The sequence below is a fragment of the Lactuca sativa genome, chromosome 5 (assembly GCF_002870075.4).
Source record: "Lactuca sativa cultivar Salinas chromosome 5, Lsat_Salinas_v11, whole genome shotgun sequence".
Taxonomy (NCBI): Eukaryota; Viridiplantae; Streptophyta; class Magnoliopsida; order Asterales; family Asteraceae; genus Lactuca; species Lactuca sativa.
This window is the reverse complement of record NC_056627.2, coordinates 39,241,582-39,269,110: the sequence shown is the minus strand read 5'-3', so window position 1 is coordinate 39,269,110 and position 27,529 is coordinate 39,241,582. Positions and strand designations below refer to the sequence as shown.

The window sequence follows — 27,529 nt, the reverse complement described above, 5'->3', positions numbered from 1 at the left end:
ATGCAACAACTGTAGCATGGTTGAGAGAGATTTGGTTCGTTTCACTAGTTCGGAGTGGTTAGTGATTGGGATGGATTGGTTAAATTCCTACCTGGCAGGCTTGGGTTCCCTAGTAGATGTTCCGGAATGGTAGTGAAGATCAGGATCTCTTTTGAGTGTGAAGCAGCAAGGGGTAAGCAGGATCGAAGTGGGGGAGAACCCTCCGAGTATTCATGGATAAGAGACACGTAGACCCAGAATGAGTGCGCAGCCTCCGAGAAGAAATGGTAGTAGCACAGTGATGGATGGATTGAGAAGTTCAGAATTGGGAGTTCGAGAACTTTTCCCAGCAGCTGGTTCATGTAATCGAGATGGTTAGAAGCTGGTTGGGAATCCAGGAATGGAGGACCACCTGTCGGACGCATGAGAGTCGGAATGAAGATCCTGAGAACGGGTAACAAGGGATGTTTTCGTATTAGTATCCAGTGGCATAGTTAGCATGCAGGATAGCGTGGATTCAGGAGTTGGGAGTTTGGAAACTTCCCAACAATAGCTTCTTGTATCCGGATTAATAGCCGGTTGGTTTGGGAACCAAGCCGAAGAGTTCCTCGACGAAGCGCTAAGTATTTCAAGGATATAGGATGTCGAGGATGATGCAGTAGTTCAAGACTGAGAGCGGTTATGAGAAATCAGGATGAGGAATCACTAGCGGGTAACTAGGGATAGTCTTGATGTCCTCGAGATAGTAGTAGAGTGTTGTAAGTCTGCGGGGGTAGCCGTAGCATCCACTAGCAGTCAGATAGTAGTAGAGTGTTGTAAGTCTGCGGGGGTAGTCGTAGCATTCACTAGCAGTCAGATAGTAGTAGAGTGTTGTAAGTCTGCGGGGGTAGCCGTAGCATTCACTAGCAGTCAGATAGTAGTAGAGTGTTGTAAGTCTGCGGGGGTAGCCGTAGCATTCACTAGCAGTCAGATAGTAGTAGAGTGTTGTAAGTCTGCGGGGGTAGCCGTAGCATTCACTAGTAGCCAGATAGTAGTAGAGAGTCGTAAGTCCGCGGGTGTAGCCGTGGCCTTTATCAGATTGGCAGACAGCATGAGTGCGTTGTTGGACGCGGGAAAGCAGTAGTTCCCACCCGTTCGGGTGCAGCAGTGAGGATATGGGAATCCACGGGTTAGATTTCAGATTTCCCAAATGGTTCAGTTATGGCTGAGTCAGCAATTTTGGCTATAGATCGTCACATCAGTTATGAGATCAGAGTAGCAGTGGATCGTTGGGGTTCGGGTATGTTAAGGGCTACCGTCAGTCAGGGAGCCATCATGTTGTTAGTCGTGGAATTGATGATGTCAGGATGTGACGTTTGGACCCGATCGGTTGGATCGGAAGGTTGCTAGAGCCACAGTGACAGGATAACTAGTGGAAACTAGTCTCAGGGGAAGATTTCGTTTAGAAGTTATGGAAGCGACTAAGTGAGGAGTCCTTTGACTCCACAGTTGGGTTGGAGCTCAGTGTTTGAGCCAGTTCAGTGTTTTAGGCAGCTCAGTGTTTCAGGCAGCTCAATGTTCCAGTCAGTTCAGTGTTCCAGGCAGCTCAGTGTTTCAGTCAGTTCAGTGTTTCAGGCCGTTCAGCGTTTCAGTCGGTTCAGCGTTTAGGCAGTTTAGTGTTTCAGCCAGCTCAGTGTTGCAGGCAGTTCAGTGTTTGGGAGGTTTCAGGGTTTTGGGTCAGTAGTGTATTTGTGTAGGAATGCAAGTGCTGACGGTATAGTTGGTTGATTTGGAAATGACAAGTACCTCTCAGCAGGATCAGTTGAGCCTTTTGCCGAGTATAAGTGATCTGTAAGGATAGCTAGGCAGGTAGCTTTTCATTCAGGAGGGAAGGCTCGAGTTAGTAGGAGATGAGTAATCAGGTGGGATAAAAGCAAGCTGGTTCCAGCAGCATCGTTTCTGTATGAGCGGCAGAATGGATATAAGAGTTATAGATAGTCGAAGTATCTTCAGGAGTCGCTGGATGAGACTCGGAGTTTGCGATGGAGTGTAGTGACCGGTGGGAGTCCGGTAACTCATATATCGGTAGATTGGTTAGATCAGAGTAGTCTCAGTGCATCCGGTAGGCGGATGGGAGACAGCAGGATTTTCAGTCGGAGGAAGCAACATTGAGGAAATTATGGGAAAGAGAAGGATTCAGTATGTTCTATCGGTAGTGATCGGCACTGTGAGTGGCCGGAGTGATGGGCAAAAGGGTGTTGGATTTTCAAGACAGAGAGTTAGAGGCAGTTCGCAGGCAGTTGATCATAGTAAACTTCGAGGACGAAGTTTAGTTTAAGTGGGGGAGAGTTGTAACACCCCAAAGTTTGGAAAGCCAAGAAAAGAAAGAAAACCTCAAGTTTAGGGGAGACTCGGCGAGTCCATGGAGGGACTCAGCGAGTCCGAGCGGGATCCGGGTTGTGGTGAAAGCGACCGACTCGGCGAGTCGGCCAAGGAGACTCGACGAGTTGGGTCTGAACGAGGAAAACCCTAAATCCGGGACGTGGAGCCTATTTAAGCGTCTCATTCTCTTTCCTAGGGTTCCTTTAGTGCCTCTTTACCCCAGATCATCAACCCTAGCCGCCATATCCGTTTTTGAGCTAGATCTTGCATTGAAGAGAGCACTATAAGCTTGGAGAAGGAAGAAAAGCCTTGGAAGTGCAAGAAGGGACTGTAGATCCGAGATTTAGAAGACATTTCAGATCAATTGGAGGTAATAAGCTGTTGATTGGACTCGCTTTGCATCTAGATCTATTCTTATGTGTGAGTTTTGGTCATTATTGGTATGTTTTGTAACCAATTCGAGTTGGAGGTTCAAATCTGAGGTTGCTACCTCAGATCCATGTTGGTTTTGGTCTTGAATTCCCTAAAGTATCAGCCCTTGGTATGTTGAAGAAGCATGTTTGCCATAAACCCTAGTTTAGTGTATTTTGAGCATAAATCTCCCAATCTACACGTAAAGTTAGCCACTTTACGTGGGGAATAGACCTTAGAAGTATGGATCTATGAGTTGGAAGTTCTGCTTGGCTCGAAAAGCCACTGCATGGATTGGAGACTGGATAGACTCGGCGAGTCCTTCGAGTGGACTCGGCGAGTAACTTGAAGATGAGGAGGAACTCGACGAGTAGGATGAACAACTCGTCGAGTCAGTTGAAGTTAGGCATGGACTCGGCGAGTTGGATGAACAACTCGACGAGTTGGTTGAAGATGGTCTTGGACTCGGCGAGTCTGTTCTTGGACTCGGCGAGTCAGATCGTGAAACCTCAAACCCTTCGAGTTGAGACTCGAATCAGTGAGTCGGGTGGTGACTCAACGAGTTGGACAGGTCAGGACTGGGAGCTAGTTGGACTCGGCGAGTCATAGACTGACTCGGCGAGTCGAGTCGCGAATAAGAAAGACCCTGAGCGTATGAACTCGGCGAGTCAGTAGGTAGACTCGGCGAGTAGGGTTGACCTGGAAGGTTGACTTTGACCAGGATTTTGACTTTGACCAGAGTTGACCTAGTTGACTGTCAGACTAAGTGTTATATGTATATTGATAGCGCGGAGAGCTAGAGGAGCAGCGGTTCAGGGGATTGTCGAGTAGCAGCCAGAGGTTTATCAGCAGGGCTCAGCAGTTCAGGTGAGTTTCCTTCCAGTAGGAACGGGTCTAAGGCCACAATGCCGGCCCGTTTAGCTAGCAGTAGTTTTCGGATGTTGATCTGATATAGTAGATAGTATGTTTGATGCCTTCGTGGCTCAGACAGGATTTATGCGTTATGTGTTCCGGGCTACGGCCCGAAGTAGTATGCAGTATACGTGTGTTCATGCTAGTTGATATGTTTATGTTATGTTCTTGCCAGTTAGCCCGGACTTTGGTCCGATGCAGGGGACAAGGTCCCAGTTAGTCCGAACTTCGGTCCGATGTAGGGGGCAAGGCCCCAGTTAGCCCGGACTTTGGTCCGATGCAGGGGACAAGGTCCCAGTTAGTCCGGACTTCGGTCCGATGCAGGGGGCAAGGCCCCAGTTAGCCCGGACTTCGGTCTGATGCAGGGGACAAGGTCCCAGTTAGTCCGGACTTCGGTCCGATGCAGGGGGCAAGGCCCCAGTTAGCCCGGACTTCGGTCCGATGCAGGGGACAAGGTCCCAGTCAGTTTCCGGACTTCGGTCCGATGTAGGGGGCAAGGCCCCAGTTAGTCCGGACTTCGGTCCGATGCAGTGGGCAAGGCCCAATATGTGCTTTATATGTTTTTGTGTAGTATGTGGTAGTTGGGGGAGCTCACTAAGCTTCGTGCTTACGGTTTTCAGTTTTGGTTTCAGGTACTCGGTTTTCAAAAGAGGAGCTCGGGAAGATTGCAGAGCACACACCATAGTCAGTTAGCCTGGGAATGTTTGACTCTGATAATGCTATTATGTTTTGAATTTAATACTCAAAAGTTATGTTTGATTTATGATACGTTGTTTATAAACCTATTTTTAGTAATGTTTTAAAAGAAATTTTTAGTCGTGATTTTTGGGTCGTTACAATAATTCTATTCGGACTAAATTGAAATTGAAATCATGAGGGACGTTGAGGGAGGGCAAAGTGGGTACTTGCATAAAGTCCAAGTTTTTTAATTATATATTTTTATTTAAAAATAAAAACTCATAATAATGATAAGAGCCCATTTTTTCTAGCTCATCCTAAACCTTTAAAGATATTTAATTTTTTAGGGCCGATCCTGATTGAAATGATCACTTACAAATTACTCCAAGATTGGATAACAATGTATATTTATACAAGTGACATTTAGATCATTTGTCTTAAAGCTAATGATCAAATGACACGTGGCTTTGTGGTATAAAGAGCTAAACATTCTACAATATCTTGAAATAAGGAAAAGAAACAAATGGAAGAAAGAGTATGAAGCAAATATTCTTTAGGGACTATTTTGTAACTATCACAAAACTTAGAGTAAATTACACGAATGCTTCCTATGGTTTGGGGTAATTTGTATGTTTGGTTTCTAACTTATTTTTTGAACTCGGAAGGTCATTACTATTTGTTTTTGTTATGCGCTTAATTTCTACTGTTTGTTTTTATTACACACTTGGTCTCTGTTTTACCTAAAAATATTATTATTTAAATAGGAAAAAATTGTGGGGTAGGTAAAGTAAGATGAAAGGGTGGGGTTGAGTGTGTTTATTTAAATAAATTAAAAAATCAATGGTAAAATAGTCTTTTTAGGTAAGATAGGGACCAATCACGTAATAAAAAAAAAACAGTAACGACCTTCCGAGTTAAAAAAATAAGTTAATGGCCAAACGCACAAATTATTCTAAACCATAGGGAGTATTCGTGTAATTTACTCCAAAACTTAAGGAATAGTTTGTAAACGTCACCAAATATACTAAACGACGTCGCTAACTCGAGGACAACAAATCATAGATTCGAATCAACCGGAATTTCTCCGAATCCTAGTACATTAATGCCTCTGGAACTTCCAACTTATGAGATTTCTATGTAATAATCAATTGAATGTGGACATATAGATGTGCTACATAGATTAGGGTTTGAAATTTGTGATGACTCTAGGTAAATCTTAATTATCTATCAAAGTTATATCTGCCCAAATTCATCACGCCTGAAACATCGGAGCAAACAAAAGCAACGAATGAATAAGCTAATATTTGTAGATGACAACGAGTTTGAAGATGTTGAACAAGATAAAGGTGATATCTTATCTATGACTTAGACATCAATTTCGTCGCTCCTTTTGTGTATAAAAATCCGTTAGTTGAATTCATCGTTCCAATGAAATTTTACTAATTCAAATTTGAACATTAATGGTATCAACACAAGTCCTACAAACTGGACAAACAGCAGTCTTAATGAGCCATGAATCAATACAATTAGCATGAAAAGTATGCCTACAATTTGGCAACAATCTGCACTTATCACCTGGCTTAAAACCCTCCAAACATACAGCACACTCAACTCCTTTTTCCACATCTTCTTGATAATCATACCATGGCAGATTCTTTATATCATCTTCTGACATGCTACTACTTCTTTGTATCAAAGTAGTTCTTTCAGCGCTTTCTTGAGTGATCCCTGATCCTCTCTCAACTAAACATACAAGAATTACGACCAAAAAAGCAATACCCACAAGCATTAAAATCACACAAGTCACAATTTCTGTCACCATGTTGGATCTTAATTCTCAATTTAAATCAGAGAGAGCAATTGGAGTTGATTTTGAGATGTAGATCAATGAACACCAGTTTCTTGTCAAATAAAGAACATAACTATTGATAATTTAGGTCCACATTTTTCTGTTTTTTTTAATATAATCATTATACTCGTGAAAGTATTAATAAATATTAAGAAGATTTTTTTTATCTAAGTAAACTATAGAAATGGTCCCAGTGGGGCTAAATTTTCTTTGCTTTTGGCCAAATAGGAACTTTTTTTTGGCTCTTATTTGGGGTTTTGTTGTTGTTGGCCCATGAGATTAAGCTTAAATACATTAGATCCTTGTCAAATGACTAATTATATTTATAGCCCTTAAGTTTGAATTTTGTCAAGATTTTTGTATGTAGTCATGCAAAATGACTAGAATGCCATTATCTTATTCTTTTAAACAACATGCCACCCCAAGGAACAACTTAATTTTGGAGTGGTTAATCCCAAGTGACCCGATCGCCACTTGTAAAGAGGGTGCACAAATAATTCTAAGTAGTTGTAAAGAATTGAATATTGGTTTTCGTATATAAAGTGTTAATAAAGACATATTCTCAGATTTATCATCTCTCATGTATGAGAAATAATTGATATAAAGATAAATATATAAAGTAATTACTGTCGATGATGTTGCAAATATCCTGATGAAATCTCTCTCCGAGCTTGTACACAAAGGTTATATGCGTAGCATAGGAATAAGTTTTCTATTTGTGTGGGAGTAGTATAAGTAGGTTAATAATATACGAATTGTAACATGAACAATGTGAAACTTGTTTTGATTTTAAAGTGTTAAAAGCAAGTACAATCTTCATTCTAGTTAATATTCTCGTTTGTATGTCTAAGTATCTTTGAATGAATTGTGATCACTTTAATTGTTCATAGCAATTATTTGTCATGAGAATGTTATTATGAAAGATATGGTTGTTATACATTAGGTGTAGGACAAACCCTCTCAACGAAATTACTTTATTTATAAAATAATATGAAAAAGTTATTATCTACGAATTATATCATATTTCGGCCATTGACAAGGTTACATGTGACCATCATATAATAACTATTTGGACATGATGCGCATATATTAGTTGTGATGCTCACATTGATTTAACTATTTTTGAATTCTTTTCTTTCTAATTTTGGACACACAGATTTGTGTAATTGATACATGCGAGATCTTTTTCAAGCTTGAACTAGCTTCCTTTACAACCACATTAAACATATCATGCACAACAAACTTTAAAAGGTAGCTCATGAACCATGATCATGTGACAAATAACCACTCTCAACGTAGTATTTTAGGGGTTTGAGCCACTTCATTTCTAAGTCAACTCTAAAGAAACATCACCAATAAATTTATTCAATTTTTTCCTCCACAATTTCCCTCCAAATCAACACAAGTCCTACAAATTGGACAAGCAGCAGTCTTAATGAGCCATGAATCAATACAATTAGCATGAAAAGTATGTCTACAATTTGGCAACAATCTACACTTATCACCACCCTTAAAACCCTCCAAACACACAACACACTCAACTCCTTTTTCTACATCTTCTTGACATTCATACCATGACAGATTTATATCATCTTTTGACATGATACTACTCCTTTGCACCAAAGTAGTACTCCCAATGCTTTCTTGATTCATCCCTGATCTCCTCCCAGCTAAACATACATGAATTATGACCAAAACAGCAATACCCACAAACAATAACACCATAGAAATCACAATTTCTAGCACCATGTTGAATCTTAATTGTAGTTTATGAGGGAAAAATATAGTTTGGGGCATGGATGTGAAGAAGGGGAAGATCGACTGAAGAGAAGTTTGGTGAGCAATACAATTTTTTTTGGATAAATTTACATGTATTATATGAAAGCAATTATAGTTGATGTTGAGATGCTGACCAATGAACACCAATTTCTTGTTAAGTAAAGAAGATAATCATTGATAATTTAGATCTATTTTTTAAGTAATCAATGCACTCATGAAAGTATTAATAAGCTTTGATCATGGAGTGTTTTTTTTCGTTGTCTATTATTGGTGACTTAACAACTGATTAGTTAATTATAAACCAAATTTACTGAGTAATTTCTATAAATAGTATGATGTGGTACTTAATTTTAAACAAATTATTTTGGGAGAAAATGATGTGGAAGAGTGAAATTAACTCAAGAATTGAAGTTAGATGGATCGGTATATAGTTTCATATTTGAAGGTGACTTCTTGCCTAATTTTATTATCACATGTCACTTCGGTTAATTTAAATTTAATTAAATTCAAATTTTGAAAAAGGAAAACAACACCACATTTTATTTAGCATCATCTACCAATATTGTGCAATTATGTTTAAATGTTTTCATTCACCTAGGATGTTGGTGTATAGTATTATATGTAGCCCAAGATAGACCCATTTTATGTAGCCCACTAAGAATATGAGTAAATTACATGAATGGTCCCTATGGTTTGGGGTAATTTGCGTGTTTGGTCCATAACTTATTTTTGTAATTCGGAATGTCCATGCTGTTTGTTTTTGTTACACGCTTGGTTCCTACTGTTTGTTTTTGTTACGCGCTTGGTCTCTGACTTACCTAAAAAAAACTATTATTTAAATAGGGAAAAGTAATGGGTTATGTAAGGTAAGGTGAAGGGTGGGGTTGGATGTGTGTTTATTTAAATAAATTAAAAAAATCAAGGGCAAAAATAGTCTTTTTAGCTAAGACAGAGGCCATACACGTAACAAAAGAAAACAATAAGGACCACACACGTAAATTACCCTAAACCGTAAGGATCATTCGTGTAATTTACTCTAAGAATATTCATTGGGAGTTCTTTTAACAGATTTGGCATTCTAAACATCTAAACTTTCTTTCTTAGTTTAGCAACAACACAATTTCATCATATTCTTGTATCTTTTAATCCCATATTCCCGGATATATATCTTACTCTGTCAATTCAGAAATACGAGGTTGACCAAAATTGACATGCCAAAAATAGATACATTTATGGACAAAAATTGCATTCATCCCCATCCATACAAACACACAACACATTCTTTTAAGTATCCCAATTTCAAGAATGCGCCTACACTAACACATAAGGGGATTCAAGACCCTGTAAATCGTCTCTTATTATATAGATTTCATCTCTTAAGGCTCAATCCAAAATTTTCAATCCCAAAGCCTTCATCTCCATTTTAGTAATTTGTTTTGTTTGAAAATTATTTATGTATATATAAACGTATAAAAAAAATATACATTTATTTGATATATCATCGCCACTTCTGGTTTTGCTACATCGATAACAACAAATGGACAACAAAACCATAAGATTCATCGTTGGGATCATCGGTTTGTACATCTTCTCTCATGAAAATTTCAAATTTTTTTTTTTTTATATATTTCATGCAAATCAAAACTTTTCTACTTTAGACGTTCGTATGATCTTGTTTATTGGCAAAAGTTTGTGTTAGAATCTTTATAGTTCTTATTTATTTATTTATTTATTTATTTATTTCAATATCTTCTGATGTTAAACAATTTTATTCACCATACATCGGAAATTTCAATAGCAGTATAAATGCTCAGAATCTAACAGAATAATTTATTGAGTACTCGTGTACATTTATCATTTTATTGACGTAACTTTAAAATACCATTTTTATTAAAAATATGCGACACTAAATGAAGAGATTCATCTTTTGAGAATAATAATAAAAATATACAATTTTAGAATTACGTCAAAAATGCACATGAATCTATTTTTTTTAGTCAATGGTTCTGCTATATGAATAATATAATGTCATTTAAAAGAAACGGCGAAATAACTAAATCATTTAAGATTAAAAATAGTAAAGTTATTAAAATCACATAATGACAATGACATAAATACGACTTTTTTTTTCTTTATTTATTCATTTTACATGCATCTCTAATTATTACTATATTTTTTTTTTAATTTATGCAGGAAATGTCATTTCACTATATCTATATCTTTCTCCAACGTAAGTACTTATATTTAGTGAAATTTAAAGTATATTCTAGATTCACTCATGAACACCATGGGTTTTCCATTTTTCCCCCAAATTTCATAAATGCTCTACTTTAGTCCTCATACTTTAACACTTCAAAAATTTACACAAAATAATTTCTTTTTTTTCATTGCAGACCAACATTTGTAAAAATTGTGAAATTTAAATCTGTAAAAGCATTCAAGCCAGATCCATATCTTGCGACTCTTTTAAGTTGTGTAATGTGGATCTTCTATGGCCTCCCCGTTGTTCATCCACATAGTCTTCTCATTGTCACAGTTAACAGTGCTGGTGTATTAATTAACGTCACCTTCTGCTCCATCTTTTTCCGTTATTCAGCATGGCCTCTTCGTGTATGTAAATGTAATTCTTACTATTGGTGTATTTTCAATTTTCATAAAAGTCACAAAAAACTTACTACTTCTGACGTTAAACTCGATTTGTGTAAATATAATGCAGAAAAAGATGATTATTGTTTTCATTTTGGAGGCGATTTTTATAGCAGGAATGGTAGCTGTTGCTTTGACACTAGAACACACACACCCTGCGAGATCTATGCTTGTAGGCATACTGTGTGTCATCATGAATATTGTTATGTATGCATCTCCACTAACAGTTGTGGTAAGTAATTATGATTATAGTTAATGTAATATTCGTGTGATATGTTATTTATGTTTTGGAGAGACTCAGAGACAATCTTGAACTTTATGTATAGTTTACAATTATTTAATTTTGTATTAAACGAAATTTTCTTTTATTTTTGATTTTTTTTAAGAAGTGATAAAAACAAAAATTGGTTTAACAGAAAACCGTGATCAAGACAAAGAGTGTCAAGTACATGCCAATTTTTTTGTCGATTGGCAATCTTTTAAACGGATCTATTTGGATCGTTTACGCTGCACTTGATTTCGATCCTTACATCATGGTAAAAATTATAACTAAACGTTACTTGTGAATATATTTTCACTTTTTACCCTTTTGATGATTTTGTTTTTTGATTTTTGCACAAATGATAGGTTCCTAATGTTTTGGGGGCAATTTCGGGAATGATTCAAGTCGGATTATATGTAAAGTACAACAAAACAACCAATTGGGATGAGGAAGAAGAACCACCTAATGAGGTTGAAATGCCTCCATCTGCTTCCAATGCATAATAGAAGAATTAGCAATCTTGTAATCAGACACCATTCTTTTAGTTGTTGCTATACCAGATAGTGTATATACACATAAATGAGGTATTACAATATCGACCTCAGTATCAGTATCAGCCTCAGAACGAAAAAGTTGGTATCGACATTGTTGTCAGGAGAAATATATCCAATGTTACCTTTTCATGAAAGAAAAGAAGAATCATTGTACAAAATGTACATCTTTTATTTCTTATTGTTAGAAAAAATTGTAAATAGATCGATTAGGTTACATGTAAATATGATTTGTAAGGACACTCATGTAAAAAGTTTTTTTTACGCATGGAAAAGGTTTTCTGTGTTGAAGACATTTGTTATTGAAAAATTATGTTTTTCCTTTTTTGTCGGTGTGTTTGCTGTACATATCAAGTTAAATGCCATATTTTTCTAAAAGCATAAAGTAAAGTTTGTACTAGAATGTATGGTCTAAACTTAATAATTTTTCCAAATAATGTGTTAAAAGAACAAAATAAGAAATGCTTATATTTGTCAAATAGACTTGTTGGATAATAAGTTGCATGTGAGCTAGTCTCAGTTTAGGAAAAAAAAAACGAAACTAGAGCATTCTAGGACAACAAAGGTCTTTTAGCCCATCGGTATCCGGTGTTGCTCTCCCTCTTTAAGGTCAATGGTTCATGTCTCACTGTGGACACATGTGAATAATTTAAGAGTAGTTTAGTATATATAATTGTCTAGAAGAATTCAATCTTAGTTTGATCTAGATTGGTCTCAGGTTGATTCCTACATTTTGGTATACGTAGGCCTTTTGTTGATCTCAAATCGTTCTTGTTTGAGTCTAAAATTGGTCTTAAAATAACAATTTGAACCGATCTTATAATAAAAACCTATTTTGTTTGAATATTTAATTTTTATAAAAAGTTTGAAACCCCTTTTTAAAAGTTTAAGAAAATATCATTTTTTGGTTTTTTAGTAAATCCCTTTAAGATGTTTTTCCTCCTTTTTACGTGGATGACATGATTTTCTTGGGCAAGTGAGATGGTAATAGGGATAATGACTTAAAAGAGTAAAATATTTTTTGATTTGTACATATTTAGTAACTGACTTTTTTTTCGTCTATATTTACCCCTTCAACTTGTTAAACTGTACACATTTAGTCCTTATGACCGGCTACTCCAGGTTAGCCGGTAAAAAGGACTTAATAGGGTAATATATTTCTCATTTTGTACACATTTAGTCCTTAATATTTTTATACACATTTAGTCCTTAATATTTTTTTATTGCAAAATAAGTCATTTTTGTTTTTGTACTAATTCAATACTTATAAATAATTTATTTATGTTTTCTCACAACATCTTACGTAGATAGTCATATGATGGTGGGATAGGTTGAGGTGGGTCTGCTATATGTTGTAGTGCGGGCCAGCTGTAAGCTATAGGCACGGATGCTCGAGAAGAGCGGTTGGGTTAAGGCGACATGCCGACAAACCCTGGGTATTCCAGTCCGATGACTAATTGGACATGTTGCATGTTGACATTCCAGTCCAATGACTGCTTGGGCCAAGGTATTCCAATATGATGAGTGTGGGGCCGTTATACATGATAATACGTTTGTTGTATCACATATTTTGGGGGAAACTCACTAAACTTTGTATTTACCCAGTTGTTTATGTTTTCAGATTCTATCGTTGATCGTGGGAAGACGAAGACATGATAGTACACACTCATCAACAGTACTGAGGATTCCATGTTTCTTATATTACTCTGATTTTCGATAAATGTATTTTGGAATAAACCTTTTTTTTTCTTAATAATGGATTTATAATTAGGGAGTTTTTCCTTATTTAAAAATGAAAATTTTTTGTTGTGAAAATGAGATGTTACACATAAACATCAACAACCCCACACACATCATCAATGATTGTCCCACGTAAGATGTCGTGAGAAAAACCTAAAGAAATCATTCATAAGTATTGAATGAGTATAAAAACAAAAATGACTTATTTTGAAACAAAAAAATATTAAGGACTAAATGTGTACAAAAATATTAAGGACTAAATGTGTAAAAAAATATTAAGGACTAAATGTGTACAAAATGAGAAATATATGACCCTATTAAATCATTTTTACCGACTAATTTGGAGTAACCGGTCATAATGACTGAATGTGTACAGTTTAACAAGTTGAAAGGGTAAATGTGGACAAAAAAACTCAGTGACCAAATGTGTACAAATCGAAAAATATATTACCCTTTTAAGTCATTATCCCAATGGTAATAACGTAAAAGATCTAGTCCGGATTATTGGTTGTTTTGTATTGGGATTTTGTGTTGAAGATCAACATACAAAAGTTGAATTTATTTGGTGTTGTAGCTCTCATTCTTTTCTCTTTACGTATCTTAGTCTTGAGGTTGGATCCGATATGTGTCGGGTGGAAAGTTGGAAGATGGCCATAGATTGTTTTAGAAAAGGACTCGCGAAATGGAAACTAAAAAAATATTTTCATTGGGGTCATCTTACGTTGTATAATCTATTTTAGCTAGCTTAGGCATATATTTTATGTCAATGGTCTAAAATAGTTTATTGTATTTTGGAAGCGCTATTAGATCTCGTTTTTTTTCTTCAGCAACTGAGATAATAAAAAGAAAAATGAGTTCGGTTAACTAGGACATATCACCTCCAAAGGAAAAGGGGTGGTCTAGGGGTGGGTGGTTTGTTCGCTTTTAACGATGTGCTATAGTAAAAATGGCGATGACGTTTGATAATGACTTTAATTCATTATGGGTTCAAGTTATTAAAAATATTCATCGTTATGGGGAGACTGAGTTTTCTATACTATATGGCGAAAAGTTATTAGAGTGTGATTGTTTACTGTGAGGCTGTAACACTTCTTTTTCGTCTTATAGTATAAACGATTAGTCGCGTAAATAAACGTTTTTATAGAAGACTATTTAAGGATAAAGGGTCATGATGAAAATCGTAGTAATCACAAAACCGAGAGCATGTGTATAGGGAACGTCCAAATCAGACTTCATAAGTGGAAGTTATGATTTTTAGAAGTTGCAGTGTAGCAGTTTGTGACACATAAACTTAAATTAGGATCGGTCGATTGTTGAGAAAAACAATCTAAACGAGAATTGAAGATCTCGTCGATACCTATCCATCAATATAAAGACAGTCAAGAACGGATATTGCATGAGAGAGTTATAATTTTTATACGAGCTTTAACAATTTAAGTCTAATAAATATATAGCTTTAAAAATAAAGTGAGAATTAGCCACCAGAGTCTAAACAAAAGTTAGAGATCTCGTCAATAGCTGCGTGTAGATACAAAGAACGTTAAAAATGGAGCTCGTATGATGAAGTTACTGTCACACCCCCGAACCAGACGGCGGAAACGTCCGGGGGCTGTCGTGACTCAATTGAATACCATAACATTGAATATATATGAAACAAACAACATTCGTCACCATTCATCAACATAATACAACCAGTAGTGTTTACATGTCATACATTGTTTTAACATTACATTTCCAAAAATTAATATTGTTTGGTTCATTCAAAAATAAACTGCAACCGTCACTGAGCATGATTTCCCTTGATTCACTGGTTTCCTGAGAATACAAGTATTTTGAAAAACGTCAACATATGAAATGTTGGTGAGTTCATAAGTAGTGTTTGAAATCGAATGTTTATATTGTTTGAAAAACCACCAGAAAATCCGATATTTTCTGAAAAGAAAAGCTTTCAAAAACGTTTGTGAAGATCCATAGGTATGCTTGTTTGTTTCTATACTTGCAAAATAAGTTGTTCATTTAAGATGTATGCGTTTAAAATCGGTATGTGATAAAAACCCTAGGGAAACCCGATGTTCCCCTAGTTCTTTTGAAATCCATTGAGTTGCGTTGAAACCATTACAAAAATAGTAGTATCGGTCCCAAGCGACGTTGGAAGGTTCTCGAGCATTGATTATTTACTACAAACCCGCATTACACAAATGCCCGGTTTATAGATATACCAACGATTCCCGAAGGCGTCGTCAGTACTAATCACGTTATCCAATCGCCCGGACTATGAGTGGTCCCACATCCGAAGAGAAAGAGGTCACGAAGACCCCGGTAACTCTATTAACCGGCTGGGGAAAAATGTGTGCGAGGGGTCCCCGACCCGCCTCGTAAAATGTGTAGACTTTTCTAGCAATACCATGGCCCTTGGGGTCCAATGATACAAGCCATTGAAAGTCACCCTACGTTGTGCCAAGTCGGTAAAACTCAACACTTCGTAGAAAAAAATGTCTTCGGGCCTTAAGATCAGGTCATTGGGCTAGCTAGGCCCAACAAACAAGATTTTACACTTTGGGGCCCGAAGATGGTGCGTAGACGTCTGTGCACACTCGTATGTATGTGTATTACCAATCGTTATTTGTATGTATCAAAGAGTTAGTAGTTGTGGATTTTCATTGGCTCGAGACCGAGCCAATTCGTTTAACAACGACTTTTGGTATTGTAATGAGTTGTATTTCGTTGGTAGTTGAGGTGTCATTATTTGATCACATTGTACATAATGAATCAGCCTTGAAATATTTCTGTTTTCAGCCCCTCATTATTTGTAAAATTTACATTTTCAACCCTTTTATTCGAATATTTCCCGGTTTGGTCCTTAAACTATTTTTCTTGACATTTTAACACCAAAAATTATTGAAATTAATATTTTTCAGCATATTTTTCAAAGAAAACAGTTTAAGTCCCTGAAAATGCTGTTTTTCTCGGTTTTAGCCCATCTTTTCGCAATTTTGACAATTTTGGCCCAAAATGGAAAATTTTTGCAACTTTGGTCCTTTTTAAATTTAAAAAGCATTTTAAACCTTTGAAAAGGGTTTGGGACACTTATAGTCCACTGTTTTACAGAATTTCACAGTTTTGGCCCTTCAAAACAGAAAAATTCGCATAATGGGCCTTATTGGGCCGAAATTTACATTTTTAGCCCAATAGGCTTGAAATTCATGTTTTTAATCCTCAAAATGAATAAAATTCCAGAAATAGCTTTATTGAAACTGTTTTGACACATTTCAACTATCAGAATCTGTAAAATGTCATTTTGGGCCCTTAATTTTGTATTTTTCACATTTTTGGCCCAAGATGTGTGTTTTTAGCTTAAAAAAAATTGTTGCTAACCACTTGGCTATTTATCTAGTATCACTTTTTATGTAGTAACATATTTGAAGCTAATATCATAAAACATGAGTTATATCTCGGTTTTGAGGGGTTTAATGGCTAGATCCAACATTAAAACACATATAAGCATACATATAAGCATGGAAATCATACAAGGCATACAAATACATATAGATCTACACTTTCACTTGTATTCCCCCCCCACAAAAACTCTTAAAAACAGAAAATAGGGGTATGAATCTCACCTTGGGATGTTGTTTCGGTTTTTGGAATGAAAATGGAAGGAGAAATGAAGTGTTTTTGGCCTTGGCTCCCTTTGGTGAAGATCTTGAGTTTGAGATGGTTTGAGGATGCTAGATCACGATTTTTGTATAGATTAGGGGAGGATTTTGATAACAAAAGAATTTAAACCATAGATCTATGCATAATCTTACCTTAGGAGATGATTTACTTGCAAAAATCCCTTTGGAAAGCCTCTAAATTTCGAGATCTTTGGAGAGGGAAGAAGAGAGCTTCTTGAGAGAATTTTTGAGAGAATTTTGTGAGATGTGTGTGTGTGTTGGTTATCCTCGGCCGAAACAAGAAGGGAGAGGGAGAGAGAGAGAGAGAAGGAAGAAAAGACTTTGAGGTGATGCTTGCATGGATGAATGTGATTTTTGCATGGAGAACCCATGGGTAAAAATGAGGTGGCACTTAAAAGTCAACCTCTCCTTGTGTTTGGGCCTTGGGCCGAGAATATGAAGGGAAGGAGGAAAAATTTGGGCTTTTGCCCCTAAGCCCAACATTAGAGGTAGTTTAGGGTATTTATTGGACTTATAAAATAAAATTGTGATTTTTGTGCTTTATTAAGCTAGGTTAGGTTTAATTATGGATCAAAACTTGTGTTTTATTTCCTTCTAGGTTCTACCTAGCCCAAAATATTGAAATAGACGAGTGTGGGTCCAATTAGAGCCCAATTAGGGTCCTAAACCCATGATAGTCCAATTGGAAGCTTATTGGTCCATTTGGATCCAATAAAGAAGTCTTAGTCCATAATGGACTTAACCAAAACTTCTAGGGTCTCCAATTGTTTGATGACTATCTATAGTACTTGTATCTTGTATTTGGTTAAAGTTTTTGATTCACATTAACTTGAATGTGTAGATTACATAGCTTAAAATTTACAGTTGTGACATCATCCCCCCGTTAGAGGGAATTTCGTCCCGAAATTCTGTTTGAAAGCTAGATTTGAGAAAACTAGAATAGGTGAGGGTACTTCCGCTTCATTTGATCTTCGCGTTCCCACGTGAATTCTGGCCCACGCTTTGCGTTCCACCGTACCTTCACGATCGGGATGCGACTCTGCTTAGTACGCTTCACCTCCCTGTCCATGATTTCGATTGGTTCTTCGACGAACAGGAGATTCTCATTGATTTCGATTTCGTCAAGAGGAATGACAAGGGTTTCATCTGATAGGCACTTTTTCAGATTAGAAACATGAAACACGGGGTGCACACCGTTTAGCTCCGCGGGTAGTTGTAGTCTATAGGCTACCGGACCTATTCGGGCGACGATTTCGAAAGGTCCAATGTACCGTGGGTTTAGCTTTCCTCGTTTTCCGAAACGTATAACCCCTTTCCAGGGTGAGACCTTCAACAATACTCGATCACCGACCTGGAACTCTAAGGGCTTTCGCCGTTTATCAGCGTAGCTCTTCTGCCGGTCGCGCGATGCCTGTAATCGAGCTCTGATCTGGACAATCTTTTCTGTGGTCTCGCGAATGATTTCCGGTCCTGTCATTGCCCTATCCGACGTATGTGTTCCTGCTAGCTGGGTGTCACCTACTTCAGCCCAACATAACGGTGATCTACATTTACGCCCGTACAGTGCTTCGAAAGGGGCCACCTTAATGCTCGAATGATAACTATTGTTATATGAAAACTCGATCAACGGTAGGTGGGTATCCCAAGACTTTCCGAAGTCTATCACACATGCACGAAGCATATCTTCAAGCGTCTGAATGGTTCGTTCGCTTTGACCGTCCGTTTGTGGGTGATACGCGGTGCTCATATCAAGATGAGTTCCCATTGCCTTGTGGAGCGACTGCCAAAAGCGTGACGTGAATCTACTGTCCCTATCTGAGATGATAGATTTTGGCACTCCATGAAGTCTTACAATCTCTCGTAGGTACAAACGCGTCAGCCTCTCCATCTTGTAGGACTCTTTGATGGGCAGGAAATGGGCAGATTTCGTCAGTCGGTCGATTATTACCCATATGGTGTCCAATCCGTCCGACGTCTTGGGCAGCTTGGTCACGAAGTCCATAGAAATCCCCTCCCATTTCCACTCAGGGATTGCCGGTTGCTGTAACAATCCGGAAGGTTTCTGGTATTCTACTTTCACTTTGGCACACGTAAGGCACTTACTAACATAAGTTGCGATTTCCGCCTTCATGTTAGGCCACCAGTAGTGCTGCTTAATGTCCAAATACATCTTGTCCGAACCAGGGTGAATGGAGTATCGTGTCTTGTGGGCCTCCTTCATAACGGTCTCCCTGAATCCTCCGATTTTTGGAACCCAAATACGGTTCATGAAGTAGTATACCCCATTCTCTTTGACTTCCAGGTTCTTCTCCATTCCGCGTAATGCCTCGCTAGTTCTATTTTCCGCTTTCATAGCCTCTGACTGGACTGATGCAATTTGAGTGGCCAGATGAGATTGAATGGTTATCGAGTGCGTTTTCGTACGACGATTTGTGTACTCCTTCCGACTTAATGCGTCAGCTACCACGTTGGCCTTGCCTGGATGGTACTTGATCTCGCATTCATAGTCGTTTAGTAATTCCACCCATCGTCGCTGTCTCATGTTCAGCTCCTTTTGATTCAAGATGTGCTGGAGGCTCTTGTGGTCCGTAAAGATGGTGCACTTTGTACCGTACAGGTAGTGCCTCCAAATTTTTAGAGCAAAGACCACAGCTCCCAGTTCTAGGTCATGGGTCGTGTAATTTACCTCATGCGTCTTTAGTTGGCGGGACGCATATGCTATTACTCTTCCACGTTGCATGAGGACGCAGCCTAGGCCCTGATTCGACGCATCACAGTAGACTACAAAGTCTTCCGTTCCTTCAGGTAGAGATAGCACAGGAGCGCTACAGAGAGCTTGCTTCAAGGTTCGAAACGCAATCTCTTGTCGGTCGGTCCACTTGAATGGCACACTCTTTTGCGTAAGCAAGGTAAGTGGCTTGGCGATTTTAGAGAAGTTTTGGATGAATCTCCTATAGTAGCCTGCTAGGCCTAAAAACTGACGAATTTCTGTGGGTGTAGTCGGAGTTGCCCATCCTTCTACAGCCTTGACCTTAGAGGGGTCCACATGAATTCCGTCTTGGCTAACCACGTGGCCTAGGAAATTCACACTCCGAAGCCAGAACTCACACTTGGAGAGTTTGGCGTAAAGCTTTTCCGATCGCAGAGTGTCTAGAATTTGTCGTAGATGCTGGCCGTGCTCCTCCTTGCTTTGTGAATAGACGAGAATGTCATCGATAAACACAATGACGAAGTTATCAAGGAACGGTCGACAGATTCGATTCATTAGGTCCATAAATGCGGCGGGTGCATTTGTTAGACCGAAGGGCATTACGACGAATTCATAATGTCCATAGCGGGTTCGAAAAGCGGTTTTTGGAATGTCTTCTTCTCGGACCTTGAGTTGGTGGTATCCGGATCGTAAGTCTATTTTAGAAAAATAGCTAGCTCCTTGGAGCTGGTCGAATAGATCATCGATTCGCGGGAGTGGGTAGCGGTTTTTGACAGTGAGTTTGTTTAACTCTCTGTAATCGATGCACATTCTGAAAGATCCATCCTTCTTTTTGACAAAGAGCACCGGAGCTCCCCATGGCGAGTAGCTAGGTCGGATAAATCCCTTGTCCAGAAGCTCACTGAGTTGGCTGGACAATTCCTGCATTTCAGCAGGTGCCAACCGATATGGTGATTTAGCGAGGGGAGTTGCTCCTGGAACGAGGTCGATTCGGAATTCAACCTGTCTCTCTGGGGGTACTCCTGGAAGATCTTCGGGAAACACGTCCGGATATTCACACGCTACCGGAATGTCTTGGATGTTAGTTTCTTCTTTGGTCTTGTCCACTATGTGGGCCAAGAACGCTAAGTTGTTCTTTCGCAGATGTTTTTGCGCTTTGATGCACGAGATGAGGCGGAGATTCGTACTGGGTTTGTCTCCGTAAATTACTAGGGTTTCGTGATTCGGGAGACGAAGGCGAACGGCCTTCTCGTGGCACATAATCTCAGCATGGTGGGGGCTTAACCAATCCATGCCGATAATCACATCGAAACTCCTAATTGACACTGGCATCAGATCTATTTGAAAGACGTGCTGGTTAAGGGTTAGGGTACATCCGATGTAGATCTCCCTAGTGGATTCGGTTTTCCCATTGGCCATTTCCACCGTATAGGTTTCATTTAGCTTCTGGGGTTGTTGTTTTAGTAAATGTTTAAACTTCTCGCTTACGAAACTTCGCTCCGCTCCGGTATCAAATAAGATGCACGCATAAGTGTGGTTTAGGAGAAACGTACCGGTCACAACTGCGGGATCTTGAACTGCATCACTCTGACCCATAGTCAGCATTCTTCCTGCTCCTCTGTTTCCTGAGTTGTTGTTGTTATTAGGGCAGTCTCGACGGAAATGTCCCGTCCTTCCACACCCGAAACAGGTGTGGCTAGGCCCTGTGTTATTGCCGCCGGCATTGGTGTTGTTGGTATTGCGGTGGTTGTTGTTGTTGTTGTTGTTCTGGTTGTTCCCCTGACTCTGGTTCTGAGAAGGATAAGTCCTGCAGAACCTTGCAGTGTGTCCCCTTCGATTGCAACTGGTGCAATGGAACTCCCTACATTCTCCTTGGTGATGGAAACCGCACTTGTTGCATTTGGGATGAGTGCCGGAATAGGGTCTTGAAGTATTTGAAGTAGCTGAGGCTGGAGCATGTGATGTGACTGGTACCGGCGCAGTGACAGCGTGAACTGCCACCGTTTGCTGCCTTTTAGAGGTCTCGGGGCCCTGACGCCCCTTCCTCTTGTTGTTCCATCCTTTCCTACCATCACTCTCCTTCTTCTTCTCCGTCTCTACCGGTTTCTCGCCCTTTTTGTGGTTATGATCATATAGCCTCTTCGCCAATCTCTTTGCACTGTCAAACGTTTCAGGGTTCGCAGCTATCACATTCCCTTGAATGGGGGATGTCAGTCCCCAAATGAATCGTTCAATCTTCTTCCCCTCTGATGTGATCATACCCGGGCACAACAGAGATAGTTCGCTGAATCTCGATATGTAAGCATCGATGTTCCCATTCTGCACCGTGAGATTCCATAGTTCCTGCTCCATCTTCTGTATTTCGCCTCGGGGGCAGTACTCAGCCGTCAACATCTCTTTCATCTCTGCCCAGGGAATAGAGTTGGCGACAGGAAGTGTCATAGCTTCCACATGACCATTCCACCAAGTGAGCGCTTGGTCCACAAAAGTGCAGGCCGCGAACTTCACTTTCATCTGCTCGGGGCACTCGCATATCTCGAATACCGACTCTACTTTCTCGATCCATCGCTTTAGGGCGATCACTCCCCCGGTACCGTTGAAAGTTCGGGGTTTAGCGTTCGCAAAATCCTTGTAGGTGCACGTTTTAGTGAGTCCTTGGTTCGTCCCGTTGTTCGAACTTCCGGATCCTTGCCCGTTACCTCCTCCGTTGTTCCCTCGGTGAAGTTGTGCCATAGCTGCCGTGACCGCAGCAGACACGGCTGCCTGAAAAGCAGTGGAGTCAACTTCCGGCGGGGTTGGTTCGGGATTTCCGCGAGTAGCTGGGCGAGGCATCTTTTTGTCATGAAACGGAAAGATGTTGAGTGTACGTGGTTTCGGTGAGGTTGTGATCCTACTAACTAGGGGTATGGTACGGACTTAAGTACTTCTATCATTTAGCACACAATCCTAGATTCGCAACACATAGTAAACACGTAAAAGTTCACTAATATTATCCTATGTCTCTTCCACTATTGCAGACTAAACATACATTCTCTTTTTGGTGATAAGGTTATAATTTTAGGTTCCCTAGCTATCCCGATCTCATCAAGACGTGTGTTAGTTTTACCTTGGAGAGAATGTAGTTGATCAGGCTACATTCACTCCTTGGTATCACTAAGAACAGTCCTGAGTTAACCGGGATACCAGCATTATGGTGTTTGATTCAGCGTTGGATCCTTATTCCTAATGCAAGCAAGTGTGTTTTATTTACTTGTTCTGTTCAGAGTTATGTTAGTCCCTCTTTTTGGTTTATAGTTGCATATCAATGTATGGCTCGACATGCTAGTTCACTATAAACAAAGCTCTGATACCAACCTGTCACACCCCCGAACCAGACGGCGGAAACGTCCGGGGGCTGTCGTGACTCAATTGAATACCATAACATTGAATATATATGAAACAAACAACATTCGTCACCATTCATCAACATAATACAACCAGTAGTGTTTACATGTCATACATTGTTTTAACATTACATTTCCAAAAATTAATATTGTTTGGTTCATTCAAAAATAAACTGCAACCGTCACTGAGCATGATTTCCCTTGATTCACTGGTTTCCTGAGAATACAAGTATTTTGAAAAACGTCAACATATGAAATGTTGGTGAGTTCATAAGTAGTGTTTGAAATCGAATGTTTATATTGTTTGAAAAACCACCAGAAAATCCGATATTTTCTGAAAAGAAAAGCTTTCAAAAACGTTTGTGAAGATCCATAGGTATGCTTGTTTGTTTCTATACTTGCAAAATAAGTTGTTCATTTAAGATGTATGCGTTTAAAATCGGTATGTGATAAAAACCCTAGGGAAACCCGATGTTCCCCTAGTTCTTTTGAAATCCATTGAGTTGCGTTGAAACCATTACAAAAATAGTAGTATCGGTCCCAAGCGACGTTGGAAGGTTCTCGAGCATTGATTATTTACTACAAACCCGCATTACACAAATGCCCGGTTTATAGATATACCAACGATTCCCGAAGGCGTCGTCAGTACTAATCACGTTATCCAATCGCCCGGACTATGAGTGGTCCCACATCCGAAGAGAAAGAGGTCACGAAGACCCCGGTAACTCTATTAACCGGCTGGGGAAAAATGTGTGCGAGGGGTCCCCGACCCGCCTCGTAAAATGTGTAGACTTTTCTAGCAATACCATGGCCCTTGGGGTCCAATGATACAAGCCATTGAAAGTCACCCTACGTTGTGCCAAGTCGGTAAAACTCAACACTTCGTAGAAAAAAATGTCTTCGGGCCTTAAGATCAGGTCATTGGGCTAGCTAGGCCCAACAAACAAGATTTTACACTTTGGGGCCCGAAGATGGTGCGTAGACGTCTGTGCACACTCGTATGTATGTGTATTACCAATCGTTATTTGTATGTATCAAAGAGTTAGTAGTTGTGGATTTTCATTGGCTCGAGACCGAGCCAATTCGTTTAACAACGACTTTTGGTATTGTAATGAGTTGTATTTCGTTGGTAGTTGAGGTGTCATTATTTGATCACATTGTACATAATGAATCAGCCTTGAAATATTTCTGTTTTCAGCCCCTCATTATTTGTAAAATTTACATTTTCAACCCTTTTATTCGAATATTTCCCGGTTTGGTCCTTAAACTATTTTTCTTGACATTTTAACACCAAAAATTATTGAAATTAATATTTTTCAGCATATTTTTCAAAGAAAACAGTTTAAGTCCCTGAAAATGCTGTTTTTCTCGGTTTTAGCCCATCTTTTCGCAATTTTGACAATTTTGGCCCAAAATGGAAAATTTTTGCAACTTTGGTCCTTTTTAAATTTAAAAAGCATTTTAAACCTTTGAAAAGGGTTTGGGACACTTATAGTCCACTGTTTTACAGAATTTCACAGTTTTGGCCCTTCAAAACAGAAAAATTCGCATAATGGGCCTTATTGGGCCGAAATTTACATTTTTAGCCCAATAGGCTTGAAATTCATGTTTTTAATCCTCAAAATGAATAAAATTCCAGAAATAGCTTTATTGAAACTGTTTTGACACATTTCAACTATCAGAATCTGTAAAATGTCATTTTGGGCCCTTAATTTTGTATTTTTCACATTTTTGGCCCAAGATGTGTGTTTTTAGCTTAAAAAAAATTGTTGCTAACCACTTGGCTATTTATCTAGTATCACTTTTTATGTAGTAACATATTTGAAGCTAATATCATAAAACATGAGTTATATCTCGGTTTTGAGGGGTTTAATGGCTAGATCCAACATTAAAACACATATAAGCATACATATAAGCATGGAAATCATACAAGGCATACAAATACATATAGATCTACACTTTCACTTGTATTCCCCCCCCACAAAAACTCTTAAAAACAGAAAATAGGGGTATGAATCTCACCTTGGGATGTTGTTTCGGTTTTTGGAATGAAAATGGAAGGAGAAATGAAGTGTTTTTGGCCTTGGCTCCCTTTGGTGAAGATCTTGAGTTTGAGATGGTTTGAGGATGCTAGATCACGATTTTTGTATAGATTAGGGGAGGATTTTGATAACAAAAGAATTTAAACCATAGATCTATGCATAATCTTACCTTAGGAGATGATTTACTTGCAAAAATCCCTTTGGAAAGCCTCTAAATTTCGAGATCTTTGGAGAGGGAAGAAGAGAGCTTCTTGAGAGAATTTTTGAGAGAATTTTGTGAGATGTGTGTGTGTGTTGGTTATCCTCGGCCGAAACAAGAAGGGAGAGGGAGAGAGAGAGAGAGAAGGAAGAAAAGACTTTGAGGTGATGCTTGCATGGATGAATGTGATTTTTGCATGGAGAACCCATGGGTAAAAATGAGGTGGCACTTAAAAGTCAACCTCTCCTTGTGTTTGGGCCTTGGGCCGAGAATATGAAGGGAAGGAGGAAAAATTTGGGCTTTTGCCCCTAAGCCCAACATTAGAGGTAGTTTAGGGTATTTATTGGACTTATAAAATAAAATTGTGATTTTTGTGCTTTATTAAGCTAGGTTAGGTTTAATTATGGATCAAAACTTGTGTTTTATTTCCTTCTAGGTTCTACCTAGCCCAAAATATTGAAATAGACGAGTGTGGGTCCAATTAGAGCCCAATTAGGGTCCTAAACCCATGATAGTCCAATTGGAAGCTTATTGGTCCATTTGGATCCAATAAAGAAGTCTTAGTCCATAATGGACTTAACCAAAACTTCTAGGGTCTCCAATTGTTTGATGACTATCTATAGTACTTGTATCTTGTATTTGGTTAAAGTTTTTGATTCACATTAACTTGAATGTGTAGATTACATAGCTTAAAATTTACAGTTGTGACAGTTACGAAATTTACATAAATTAGAAAATCGCACACGTACACAAGCACTGTGCCGCGCACAAAGACAACCCGACGCAACCCACCAAGTTTTTGCCACGTGTCACCCTCTGACTAAAGCCACGTCACCAACCCCGAAAAGATGCACGTTGTGCATCTGTGGTGCACGACATACACCCCTACTATAAATAAAAGTGTTCGGTCTCTTTCATTTCTCACACCACCCTCACTCCAAACTCTCTCATCTCTCCCAAATCCGACCTTTGGGGTATTTTCGGGAGTCCGAGAAACTCCACTTTAGCGAAGCTCTGAGGTAGTAGAGTCAGGCAAATAGAAGTGCTCGATATCGAAGACTTGCCTGCGATCTTCATAGTTTTCGTTAGGATCCCTATAAGTTAAGCTATACTTTAAGTGTAACTTATATTTATATTCATAGTCGTAGTTATGGATATATAAATAGGATTTATCAGTAATTACAGTTATAATGCCGATTGATCTACTTATGTGAGAGGTGTTTAGAATGATAACGTTGGCTTGATTGTTGGATTTCAGAAAGGCTATATGTCGAAATGGTCTTGCATCCCAACTGTTCGGCCTAGCTAATCCTTAATTGATAGAACTCTCAGTATTCATTAGGATTATTGAAAGATCTAGCTTTCATTACCAAATTGTCATGGGAATTAATAGTTCATAGTATTATAGGTTAATACTAGATAGACACATCACCTGCCAGTTAGATTGTCAGTATGATCACCCAGATAACTATTAATCGTCAGAGTAATTGTCCATGTGAGTTATTTCACTATACCATATATTACATCATATATATATATATATATATATATATATATATATATATATATATATATATATATATATATATGTTAGGATAGAGAACTAATAGAGTAGAGCTGGTAGTATAATCTCTATGTGCTTAAGTGTAAACTAGTAAGGTAGAAAATATAAATGTTCCTATAGAATCTAAAGTGCATTCTCTTTGTGCGTAATTGTTGTGATATTAGAGTTAGTTAGGTTTGATGGCCGAACGACCAAAGTACGGGAGCCTATAGACCAACATAAATTGAGTTAAGGTTGATGACGGAATTACAAAGTACGGTACCTATAGACCCACATAGACATAGTTAGGGTTGATGGCAGAATGACCAAAGTACGGGAGCCTATAGACCCGTATAGACATAGTTAGGGTTGATGGTGGAACGACCAAAGTACAGGAGCCTAAAGACCTACATAGACATAGTTAGCGTTGATGGTGGAACGACCAAAGTACGAGAGTCTATAAACCCGCATAGATTGAGTTAGGGTTGATGGTTGAACGACCAAAATACGAGAGCCTATAGACCCGCGTAGATTTAGTTAGGGTTGTGGTATAAGGACAAAAGTTCGGGAGCCACTGTTTGTATGCATGTATATGTATTGTAGTATATGGTATTTTAGGAAACTCACTAAGCTTCGTGTTTACCCAGTTGAATATAATTTTTTTTCAAATACCAATGTGAAGGGCAAGGTTCGACTATACAAATGCATATTCGCAACATGTTTCCGCACAATGTAATTATATTCTGATATCTTTTAATAAATAAAAATAAAAATTTTGGGTTGAAAATAAAGACATTACACGTGTCA

The 27,529-nt window shown here is 38.6% G+C and overlaps 2 protein-coding genes across 2 annotated transcripts; one reads left to right on the top strand and one right to left on the bottom strand.

The window, feature by feature from the left end:
* Positions 1 to 5,752: 5,752 nt before the first annotated feature.
* On the bottom strand, positions 5,753 to 6,245 carry LOC111900739 (RING-H2 finger protein ATL56). Its single transcript, XM_023896614.3, has one exon. The coding sequence runs from the start codon at positions 6,161 to 6,163 to the stop codon at positions 5,786 to 5,788; it is 378 nt and encodes a 125-aa protein (XP_023752382.1). The 5' UTR covers positions 6,164 to 6,245; the 3' UTR covers positions 5,753 to 5,785.
* A 3,261-nt stretch (positions 6,246 to 9,506) lies between these two features.
* LOC111900717 (bidirectional sugar transporter SWEET5) lies at positions 9,507 to 11,482 on the top strand. The gene is made up of 6 exons (XM_023896597.3): positions 9,507 to 9,546; positions 10,163 to 10,199; positions 10,363 to 10,579; positions 10,686 to 10,847; positions 11,032 to 11,151; positions 11,243 to 11,482. The coding sequence occupies exons 1-6, from the start codon at positions 9,507 to 9,509 to the stop codon at positions 11,378 to 11,380; spliced, it is 714 nt and encodes a 237-aa protein (XP_023752365.1). The 3' UTR covers positions 11,381 to 11,482.
* The last annotated feature ends 16,047 nt before the right edge of the window (positions 11,483 to 27,529 follow it).

Bases quoted from the DNA above. Each gene is read 5' to 3' on its own strand.
- LOC111900739 (XM_023896614.3), bottom strand. From the start codon at position 6,163: ATGGTGACAGAAATTGTGACTTGTGTGATTTTAATGCTTGTGGGTATT.
- LOC111900717 (XM_023896597.3), top strand. From the start codon at position 9,507: ATGGACAACAAAACCATAAGATTCATCGTTGGGATCATCG. The intron at 9,547-10,162 runs GTTTGTACATCT...TAATTTATGCAG, and splicing joins ATTCATCGTTGGGATCATCG to GAAATGTCATTTCACTATAT. The intron at 10,200-10,362 runs GTAAGTACTTAT...TTTTCATTGCAG, and splicing joins TATCTATATCTTTCTCCAAC to ACCAACATTTGTAAAAATTG.